This window comes from Bos indicus, chromosome 27, assembly GCF_029378745.1.
Source record: "Bos indicus isolate NIAB-ARS_2022 breed Sahiwal x Tharparkar chromosome 27, NIAB-ARS_B.indTharparkar_mat_pri_1.0, whole genome shotgun sequence".
NCBI lineage: Eukaryota > Metazoa > Chordata > Mammalia > Artiodactyla > Bovidae > Bos > Bos indicus.
Window position 1 is genome coordinate 26,745,501 of NC_091786.1, and position 11,640 is coordinate 26,757,140.

Genomic DNA, 11,640 nt, shown 5'->3' on the forward strand with positions numbered 1-11,640 from the left:
CATCTTGAGTTGTTGATTGACCCACGCTGAGCTCTTTCTTCTAAAGGGAAATCACTGACTAGAAAAGTAAACGAGCTCTCTATTCTTTAAATAAACACGTTATGTATCTACTATGTGATGTAAAAATGCGGGAAACGAGGCCTGTGCCCCTGAAGAGCTTAAGTTCTAATGGGCAAGAGCCATGGACACACATTTCAGAGTGAAAGAATTACCGCTCAGGATGCTCCTGAGGAGGTGTGTGTGTGTGTGTGGACTGCCATCAGTGGCGTAAGTAAGACCTTTAGAAGAGTGGTTGTTCGGTGGTTGGGTGTTATTGACTCTTTAATTTGTTCAACATCTTGCTTGACAGATGATGTTTAGTCTAGTTGCAATGTGTGCACCTCACTACAGAGTTTTGCTGATGGTTCAGCCATGTGGTAGAGTGTCCCAGAATACATAATACTGATTGGAAGTGATCAATTTCCCAGATGGTTTGAGAATAGGACACTCGAGCAAGTCTGTATTCATTCCTTAGTAGGAATAAGGGTTACGCAAGTTTTCCTGGTTGGAGTTCCTGGTTATGCAATTTTCCTGCATTTCCAAATGTAATTAAATAAATCAGAAAAAAGGGAGAAGAAAGAGTTGGAGTTGGAGTGGATGTGAGAGGGTGTTCATTAGGAACTCATGAAATTTTCCTGGCTGTGGACCAAAACCACAGCATAGAAACTAGAGGCACATGTAGTTACAGCCTCACCAAATCAGAGGACATAGCGAGAGATAACAAAGCTGGAATTTGAAGCTGTTTGTTCCTTCTGTTTACTTTCAGGGAGGAATGGCCTAGTCTGTCTTTGGTTGTGAACACGAGAGCCTTGGGTATGTGGCTATCATCCAGAGAGTCCAGGAGCTAGATATCCAGGCAGAACTTAGAGTTTAGCAGGGTGGGAAGGGCAGTCTTCATGGTATCCTGATAACTGCTGTGGCTCTTGGAATCACCCCTGCCTTCTCCTAGAAGAGGCCCCAGGACCATTCCCTTTCTTCTATGAACCAAGGTCTTTCAGTCACACTGAAGTAGATTAGCACAATCAGTATTCAGTGAAGATCTGCGGGGCATAAGGTGCTATTCTTCATACCGCATATACAGCAGTGGACAGAAGCAGACAAAACCCCTGCCTTGGTGGAGACATTGTAAGACAGGGAGAAGAGTAATAAGCTACTAAAACACGGTAGGTCAGATGGTGAGAAGGGCTAATGGAGAAATGCAGAACAAGAGAAAAAGGCAAAAGTCAAGGGTAGCAGGTGCTTCTTGTACACAGGAGCAGAGATGAAAGCTCACCGGTATTTACATGGGGTTCCTTTTCTAGAGCAAACCTGTGTGCATACCTGCTCAGTCACTTCAGTCATGCCCGACTGTGTGTGACCCTATGGGCTGTAGCCCACCCGGCTCCTCTGTCCATGGGAGTCTCCAGGCAAGAATACTGGAGTGGGTTACTATTTCCTCCCCCTGTGGATCTTTCCAACCCAGGGATCCAACCCAAGTCTCTTAGGTCTCCTGCGTTGCCAGGCGGGTTCCTTACCACTAGTGTCAACTGGGAAGCCCCAGAACAAACCTCACTTTACTCAAGTTTAGGGAACAGTTTTACTTCTCTGCTTTTCTGCTCACCTCCTCTTTTGCTAAATCTAAGTGAACAGGCTTGAGCCAGCTGACGCTTTAAAGCACTGCTGGCTTTCCCAAACCTGGGAGGCCCGAGTTCACGAGCCCTGCCCTGAGAGGGGTCTCTGCATGCCCTGGTTATGAAGCCTGGGGTTGGTCTGTTCTGCTTCCTGTGTGCATTAAAAAGTAGGGATGGCCTGAGAACCTGCCTCCTGCCAGGTACTGGGGTCGTGGCATCCCTTCCAGCTTTGGGAGTTCAGACACACCAGGCGTCTGCTCACCAGCGCATCTACAAACCCAGACTGTGTGACACCCCCACCCCGCCCTTCGTCCATAGCCTGTTTCTGGCTGGGAGACCCCTGAGCATGCGCACCAGGGAGCTGCCTGTCTGGTCCCTGGAAGACGTTCACAGAGAGCAGAACACTGAGTCTGGGTGGCTGCACGGGCGCAGGGCAGGGCCACCTGCAGGAGCCCACCTGCACCTCTGCCATAACCCTTCCCACCACCAGCTCCACTTGGCGGAAGGTGGAGGTTCAGAAGGCCCATGTGCTCCCCATAAAGTTAAGGCTGAACACCTGGGATTCCCCTCTGGTGTGTTGTGTTCCTTGGGGAGTCATCTCCTGGGGTGTCTACAGAGCAGGCATTCTGTCTGCCCGCCCGGTGTGCAGACAAGAGTTGCTGATGTTAGCAACTGCAAAGAGTGCCTTGCTGATAAAAACCCTGTGCTCCCAGAACCTGGGGCGAGAAGCTAGGTAGGGTCCCAGGACTCTTAAATCACCAGTCCTGAGTCATCACGATAAGCTTCAGTCCAGGGGCTGAGTGGCATCTGGTCATCAGTATGATTTCTTAAACAACAAGCATCCCAAAAATGCAGCCTTGGTCTGGCTGCCCCGGGGCCTCTCTGGGTCTCCCTCCTTCCTCGCCTGCGCCCAGCAAGTGTGGACAAGGCCGGGGGAAGTTGGATGAGGGGAGATGTTTTGTTTGCAGGGTGAATATTTATTTTTTCTGTCCTCAGATAACCCAAGTTTTACTAGGAAAGGAGAATCACATCTATTCATCTTTTAATGTTTTTTATAGTGAAATTCTGGGAAGAACTTTTTTTTCCCGCTTGATTCTGAGAAGAGAGATGCCCTAAGAAGGTGATCTTTCAGTGCAGGGCATGGGTCTCCCTGCGGCCTCCTGGGGTCAACTCTGTACAGCTGACCTCCAGTTCACGAAGCCTGCCTGGAGCAGGTGCTCTGTCCCAGGAAGAACAGCAGTGCTGAGAACCTGAGGAATGTTAGTGGGGAATGGGGTCCACATGGGCCATCCTTCGGGCTTCCTCAGCACCAGGAATTCTTGATGAAAACCAGCCGGCTCGGAGGCAGCCATGCCTGCAGGAAAAACATTCAAAAATGTATGGCCCACTGACACTCTGTCCCTTTTAGCGTTTCAAATTCTCAGACCTTGAGAACAGCAGGATATGTGTTCACACGTGTTTGCCTTGGGTTTTTGTTTTCTAGTAGGTGGTTCTCCTGGAGAGTGGCTCCTTGGCTTTGGGCTGAGCAGAGTTGACCGTGGGGTCTGGGGTGGCCCCTGGAGTTGGTTACAGGTTCCTCCTATCGGGGTACCTGAGGCTTTTGGCCAGTCCTGGGGATCTAGCCTGTGGGGATGTGTGTGCAGAGGCCCTGCCAGTCTGCCCCTGGGGCGCTTACACCCTGGTGTTCTTGAAGGGCACCCCTTTCTCCAGGTGCCCTCCCCACTGGCCTAGCTATCAGGGAGCCCCCCTCTGCTGCCGGCCGCCTCACCCCTGCCCCGCAGAGCCTCCTCCACTCCACCGCACCTCACCGCATGCCCTTCGTGGCCCTGACGGTCCTGGTCACTCCTAGTGGTGTCTGTCCTTGGGTTCAGCAGACAGATGCCACCCCCGCCCCGCAGAGCCTCCTCCACTCCACCGCACCTCACTGCATGCCCTTCGTGGCCCTGACGGTCCTGGTCACTCCTAGTGGTGTCTGTCCTTGGGTTCAGCAGGCAGATGCCTTTGGTGCTGGGGCCTTGCTCTTTGCCCTCAGAACCAGCCGGCGTGGACGTCACTGGTGTTAATGGCTGCTCTTCTCTCCACCCTAGGTTCCAGGTGTGTGATGGTGGCTGCAATCTGTCTTGTGGGTATTAACGCAATCTTCAAGTGGCTACTGTTCTTGAGCTGTTCTACAAAACTGGAGCATGCTGGTGAGTTCCAAGCCGAGACTGAACAGTTCCTCCCGAGAAGCAGCATGTCCTGGGCCGGGCACAACCGCGTAGATAAGAGCGGTGTGGTCGGGACCAGCCTCCCATGCGGGGTGGGTGCTCGGGATCGGGGCAAGCTCTTTGTCACCTCCTCCGGCCGCCACCTGCTGAGAGACGTCATCCCAGGAGAGCAGGTGAGCTCTGCAGGTTCTTAAGAGCGTGTGGCTCAGTGCTTGGTCCTCGCAGCTTTGCTGGGTAATGCCTGGTTGAGAGTTGACACTTCTCATCAGCAGCATCCAGGGATGAGATCATCCACCAAAGGGAACTTAGATACGAATGAAGCTTTTCCCTTGAAGCCCTAAGCCTTTTTTTTTTTTTTTTAAATTAACAGTTTTGGTGGAAATCTTGATGTAGTATGTATATCCCTCTTATTAATCCATTTATGCTAAATATAGTGTAACCCTTTCTTACGACTCGAGACATTTTGATGAGCCTGTTCAGAAATAGAGTGATGATGGGCCTTGAGCGTGACTGAACTATGATGGTATCTCACTGGATTCCTCTAAACTGGGGCTTTTCTGGTGGTGAGGATTTGAGTGACTTGTCCGTCTTTTCCATTGATACCAGCCGTCACTGCTCAGTTCTGCTTGTAGCAGTGCAGTGAGGTCTCCATCGCGCAGCAGAGTTCCCAGAGGCGAACCGTGTGTGGGCCTTCCAGTCTTTTTGGAAAGCTTGACCTAGGACAGCAGGAATGCCAGGGGCAGGCCAACCGCAGTTACGGCTCGGCCCAAATAAGGTGGCAGACTGTATCCCTGTGAGGGGCCTATAAAGCACAGATGAGTCACAAAGGGAATACGATTCCTGCTAAGGACAGAATCGGGCAGTCGGGCCTAGGAGGTCATTACCACATTTGGGAGGTAAGCAAGCACGTGCTCAGAACACCACCTCTCCTGGCCTCCAGAGGGGCGTGTGGTGCCTGTGCGGGGAGCTGGCCTCCAGCACTTGGGGGTCTTTTTTCCCCAGTGAGGTCTGTTTCTCACACTAACCTGGGGCTTCCCTAGAGGCTCAGGCAGTAAAGCATCTGCCCGCAATGCAGGAGACACTAACCAAACTTACTAACAGGTAAATGTTTTTCCCACATCACTGGGGAAAGCCGACAGATACCCACCAGTTGTACAGGCTTCTGATTGGTCAGGTTTTCCTGTTGTCATGGTCCTTAATGGAAGTGCCCACGGTATTCTTATTGATGTTACCACTCAGTAAAAAGATTTTATTTTGCTTTCTCCCCTCCTCTGGGGAAATTTAAGGACCAATTGAAAGCCACCCATATATAACTTTTCAACAGGTTAGAGTAGGGTTTTTTTTTTTTTTAATGCAATAAATCAACCCAGACTTCAGTAATTGGGGCACAAACAGATGAGCCCCGTCAGGACGCAGCTGGAGCATGTGGTGACTGTGGACACCGGGAGGGCCTGGTGACGAGGGGCAGGAGAACCAGGCTTGGTCCTGGGGGGAGGCAGCTGGGAGTCTGACCACAGATGAACCTGGTGAGTGGGCGGTGCCAGTGCGGATGCGGGAGGAACTAGCCCTGTTCCTGGTGAGGCTTCTGGGTCCCAGGGCTACCCAGGGAGCTCCCAGACCTCCCTGCCCAGCTCAGACAGCCCTGCTGAGTCTTAGTTGTGTCGCTTAGGATCTTTAGTTGTGGCATGCGAACTCTTAGCTGGAGCATGTGGGATCTAGTTCCCTGACCAGGGAGCAAACCCTGGTCCCCTGCATTGGGAGTGCAGAGTCTTAGCCACTGCACCATCAGGGACGTTTTGACTGACCCTTTTTAAATGTTAACTTGCCTGGAGAATCCCAGGGACGGTGGAGCCTGGTGGGTTGCCATCTATGGGGTTGCACACAGTCGGACACGACTGAAGCGACTTAGCAGTAGCAGTCTTTTTATTACAAATTAGTATGAACATTTAAAAACAGAAAATGAAAACTAAACCAATAATTAAAAACTTTAGTCATATGATGTTGGGATTTTGGTAGAAGAGAATATTCCTTACTTGACTTTTAGTAAAAATGAACAAATGTTGGAAAAACTCTTGGGGAAGAAATCATTAGAAAACAGGTCAAGTATATAGGGATGGATTGGTGGAAAACCAGATTTTCTTATTGCTGGGAGGAAAAAAAAAAAAAGCTCATAAGGTGCTCGGATCAATAGACTGGAACCTACCAAGTTGCCTCTGGGAAGAGCGGCCTCTCCCGGGTCACGGCACTGACCACCACCAGCAGGGCAGCCCTTGACCCACACACAGCAGCAGCTGTCCCCAGGCACTGGGGGACACACAGCTGAAAGGAGCTGGATTAGAATAGCTTCCTACGCCGTAAGCCACCAGGAGACGTTCTCCACTGTCTTCACACTGGGCGGGTGCCACGTGGTTCACGGTCTTCCCTTGTTTACCCCGTCACGTGCGTGTCGTAGGTGACCCCCTTTCAGGAAAGGCTCTCTGAGGAGAGTCTGCTGTCTGAACAGAGGGGCCTGACCCCTCCCCGCCACCCCAGTGCTCTGTGTTCCCGGATGTCTTTGCCGTGTTTAAAATGTCCTTGTCAATACATTCCAAGGTTTGAACTCCGTTTCTAGCTAAACCCCCTTCCTTGTTTACAGGGACTGAAATAGCCACATTTTGACCTTGTGTTCAGTCTTGAACAGCTATGGCAACGCGGACACATTCTTTTCCCATGTGAGAGCTGCCTTTACCCAGCAGTTATGGAAAAGCTCAGGAAGCTATCAACTCGCACCCGCTTCCTTGTCCTTTTTCACTCCGAAAGGTCCGTCTTTCAGCCTAGGTTAACCAGCTCCATCCACCTTTCTTTCTGCTCAGGAACCCGGCAAGGGGACAGTATCCTGAACCAGGTGGGCTTCTTGAAAAGCTGGGCAGGTGCTTCCCAGGCTGTCCCAGCTTTCTTTGGCGACTCCCACTCTGCCCCCAGGGCCAGCGTGCAGAGCTCCACACGGGCTCCGGGCACCTCATTGCTCTCAGCCCAGCCCTGGCATCATCAAGCCTAGGGGCCCGCGTCTCTGGGCCTCCTCCCACTAATGGCCCATCGTTCCGGTTTCATTTGTTCTAGCGTCCCAAGTGACTGACTGGAGTAGAGGAAGGTGGAGCTGGTCTTAGGAAAATAATCCAAGGTGATCCTTGTATATAATCCGAGTAAGTGGTCTGGACAGGGAGGGTACCTGTGAAGAGCTGAGAAAGCCCTGAAGGGACCAGGAAAGGCTGGAGAAGTGGGGCTTCACCTGAGTTTTGAAAGATAGGAGGGTCTGTGTGTGTGGAAGATACACTAGCAAAGGGAGGAGGTGCAAATACAGACAGCATGGTCTTGCTCAAAGGGGGTTTTCACGAAGCATTTGAGGGTCTTGGGGAGGCACTGAAAATCTGGGCGGGGGGCAGTGGTGCTTTAGGAACTGTCCTCTGGCTGGCCAAAGCACAGTGAAGAATCAAGTGGAAACACCAAGGTGAGGCGAACCCAGATGGTAATGTTGGTGTCAGGGTGACAGAGTGACCCTAGAGTGCGGTGTACGTAAAGGCAAGGTGGTGAGTCTGAGTAGAGACGCGTGGCCTTTGTGGTCGTGGCAGAAACATCCAGCACAACGTGAGTGGAACAGGGGGAGCTGACTGTGGAACCAGAAAGAGGCCAGAACGGGCACGGTGCACTTCCCGAACGTGGCCTCAGCTCCCGAGAGGCAAGCAGGCCTAGACCAGCCAGGCTCTGCCTGCAGGGGCTAAAGCTGTGGGCCCACCGAGGAAGGGTCCTCCGCCTGCCTGCGCAGTCCCTGAAGGCCCCGGTCTTGGCTGCTGTCCAAGCCCATGTGCTGTCAAGGCCGACGGCCGTTGCAGGCCCCTCAGGTTCCCAGAGCCCCGGGCTACCTGCTGCTGTCCCCAGTGAGTTGTTCGGAAGTGGAAACTGCTGTTCCTTAGAATCGGTTTTTCTGCGATCCATGTCCGCAGCTTGGGTTGCTGGCGCAGGGCCAAGTTTGCAGTGACGCAGGACTTGTCATTCCAGGCCTGATGAGCCCGGAGTGTGGAGGAAGGAAACTGGTTCCCCTCCTCCGTGGACAGAGGTTGGGGCGGGGGCGCTCCTTTGGCAGACTGAAGGCCGAAGATCACTCATGGGGACATGAGGCCCGAAGCTCTAGAGTTCATTAGGGAACGGCAGCTACTACGTGACCCTCCATAACCCTGGTCCCAACCCCAGAGCTGCTGCTGACTGTTCACACCTGGACGTGATCGTGATTTCTACTGGGTAGAAAGATTCAGGGGGCAGAAGACACGTGGCTTCTTTTAAGAAGGGATCCTTCCAGATGAAATTGGTGTAGTGGTGTATTCTTGGTTATCAAAATTGTGTGGCTTTGGTACTTTGGTAGATATCTGTGATGTGTGAAAAAGTATGATAGCTGTATAATCTTAATCACGTGAAAGTGGACGCTTAATTGTGAAAATACAGACCTAAAAGGACACGTCAGCCAGCAAACTGCTTGTGAATATGGATGCCTTTTTTTGCTTCTTGTGTTTCTGATTTCAAGTGTCAAACTTTGCCCACTTAGACTCCTCCATCATTGAGCGAGTTGCAGGGGGTGGGGAGGGTGGTGGTGGGGGTTAGGCACTGTGCTGGGCTCCGAGAGAAGCAAAGGAATCAGAGCGGCATCTTCCTTAAGGAGGGCACCTCCTCCTGCTGAACAAGTTCTGTGTTTCTGAGAAAGTGGAGGGAGGAGGTGGGGATCGCCGAGCTTAAGTTGGAAGCATTTCTCAACCCAAGCACTCACTCACTCTTATCCCAACAATCTAAGCACAACCGTACTTTACTGGGTTTATAATACTTTTCACACAAACAATGCAGAGAAAACAAAACACTTAATCCTCCAGTCCCCTTGATAAGTACAGGAATACAACAGCTGGCCTCCAGGGGCTGGCATCGAGTGAACAGGCAGGAACAGTTACTGACCGGAGGAGGACGAGGAGGTGAAGGCAAGGTGCAGTTTCACTCAGGCCTGACGTTGGTGGCACCACAGATGCTGGTTCCTTGCTGGTTCAATTCTGTTCTCTCGGGAAAAAACCATGCAGTGATGTCTGGGTATAGTTTCTCCTTACCACAGATGATACAGGGTAACACTGGACGGCACTCTGACTAGCCGCTGCAACCTTTGTGTTCCTGTCCTACGTTCCCATCCTGTGCCTCCTTGAAGAAATCCCCTTTTCACTTCCTGCGTACGGAAGCTCTTCAGTTGCTCTTCATCCTTCCCTGGCCTTCAATTCCATCTTTTCCTCTTGCTCCACACTCCGTTACCTTCACTCTTGTTTCCACCGCTAGCACGTGGCGCTTCAGAGAAGTGCCAGCTACTTGCTTCCACGCACCCTGGACTGGAGATGCACTATGACTATCCTCTCTACTGTAAAGTACACAGACGCACAGCCACGTGGAGAGGATGCACGCACGCGACGGTCTACTGCAGACACGTGACCTTACCTGATGGGACATCCCAACTGTCAAAAGTTCGAGTATAGGGGACTTAAACTGTATGTGAAATGACAGCCGCCTCCCATGTACAAACCCAAAATTCTAGTCCCTTTCCGACAGTCAGATTTATGTGAGTCTCACCTATTGGTAAGAAAAGAAGGGATTGGGTAGACGATAGTAAAATGAGTAAGAGGAGGACACTTACCAATGCAGCCTTGTTGCGTGCTTAGTCACTCAGTTGGGTCTGACTCTCTGCAACCCTCTGGACTGCAGCCTGCCAGGCTCCTCACGGATAGAGATTCTCCAGGCAAGAATACTGAAGTGGGTTGCCATTTCCTCCTCCAGGGGTCTTCCTGACCCAGGGATCCAACCCACATTTCTTATGTCTCCTGCACTGACAGGTGGGTTCTTTACAAGTGCTACCGAGGAAATTTGGACACAGAATTGAGACGTGTTTAAGAAACTCCTGGGACCAAGGTGGGGCTCTGGCAGAGGCAAAGTCTTGTTGATTGTCCAAAGGCCCTTTTTTCTGCCACAAAAAAATGAGTGTTTCCTTGCAACTGCAGGGGAAAGAGAAAGATAAATAGAAATTAAGCACCCACTGTGAGGCCACCAACCCTCTAGTGCAGGGTCTTGCTGTGGAGAGGGTCAGTGAGTGTATTCTGTGTTTACACAGACGAGCACATGGACAACTCTGAAGGGGAGCAGCCAGGGGGTTCTCAGCCGGGACTTCTATCCACCGGTGCCTCCAAACAGCCCTGAGGCTCAGAGAAAGGATTGTACACGGTTATGAGATCAGCTCCTCTTAAACACCTTCTTTCTGTTTCAGGCTTGAAAAACACCTCGCCCAGTTTTGAGCCCTTCAAGACTTTGCCACAGCCTCTATCACACATCTGTTTTTCTCGAAGAAAAAAATATATAATAAAAATGTTTTACTCTTTTACACTGTATAATTGTAAGAAATAGTGTGTTATTTGTGAACGCATGGTCTGCCATTTCTGTACAGTTTGGAGATATTTTCAAATGAAACATAAAAGATGTCAACGATAAAACCAAGAGAGTGAGTATTTTTATACCAAACATTTTAAGTGTGACAGGATGGATGATCTTACACTGGGTTGGATCACACATTTTGTGCTCGACTTTTGAATGCTTGTAATTTAAAATATATATATATATTTTTCCTCTAAAATAAGCTGCATGTTTGAGGCATGGTTTAAAATATTATCAGAATTTCCAGGATCATATGGTGAATGTATAGAAATCTGTTTACCTGGCCTGGGCCCATGAGTAACGCGGTGACAGGTTAGAACTGCTGGTGCGGTACTTGAGGTTTGCTTCCAAGTCTGGTAGGACGTCCTGCAAGACAATCAGAGCCTCCGGGAGCTTCCAGTGTGATGGCGGATTCCGGCTGGGCAAAGCAGCCTGTGCTTGGTGCAGATTCCTCATTGAGGTGCACCTGTAACATGCCCGCAGCTCCAGAGGTGACTATACCAACTGTCAAGTTCTGGGTCTTGCCTTTGTCTTCTAACAGCAGGCTCCTGCGTGAGCCCCGCTGATGCACAACACCCTCAGTGGACGTGCTGAGTCTAAAGGGGAAGCCTCCGCTTGGGAGCCCAGCCCTGCCGACGTGGCCGCGCGGGCCCAGCGATTTGCAGAACATCAGTTGAACTGAGCTGGTGTTCCTGAGTCTTGGCGGCACCAGGCCAGACGAACCGTTTAAAAACCTGACCTTGAATCCCGTCTCACTGGGACACTGACACATTGGCCTGGGGGAAGATGCGTGAGCAATGAGGAGAGGTCAGCTTGCTTCAAGACTCCCTCCACACCCGGGTCAGTCCTGTGTGGGAAACTAACACTTCCAGGGTCACCTCACACTCTCCCCACTGTGGAAGAGCAGCTGTGTGTAAACATACATTGACCTACAAATTTTTAACTGCTGACATATTAAACATGACCACAAGCTCTCTTATTGATCTGCTCACAGTGCGCTGAAGATTTTGATGTTCTAATGATTATATGGCTGGTGTTCGGTTTTTAGTTTCATTATTTTCTATTAGAAATCAAGGTGTCAAGATGCTTTTAAAGGTCATCACAAAACAAACGAGAGCCAAGGGTGAGAGGCTCTTAAACTTAGGAGAAATGCTTGAGGGGTGTCCCTGGTGTACCCAAGCGCTACTGAGGCCTCCAGCACCACCTGGTTCGTGGTGACAGTTCTAGTCTCTTGCTTTTATCAACTGTTTAAAGGTACTTTTCTATTGTCATTTTTAAAAATAAAGTGCTAATTCCAGCTGTCA

The 11,640-nt window shown here is 50.7% G+C and overlaps 1 protein-coding gene across 4 annotated transcripts in view; it reads left to right on the top strand.

Moving 5' to 3' along the window:
• The window catches only part of RBPMS (RNA binding protein, mRNA processing factor), a 202,743-nt gene extending 191,103 nt beyond the window's left edge, over positions 1 to 11,640 (top strand). For all 4 annotated transcript variants that reach the window (XM_019953434.2, XM_070781332.1, XM_019953431.2 and 1 more), the window contains 2 exons: positions 3,737 to 3,838; positions 10,173 to 11,640. In XM_019953434.2, the coding sequence (XP_019808993.1) occupies positions 3,737 to 3,782 (46 nt within the window). In that variant the 3' untranslated portion in view covers positions 3,783 to 3,838; positions 10,173 to 11,640. The remainder of the gene's footprint in view (positions 1 to 3,736; positions 3,839 to 10,172) is intronic.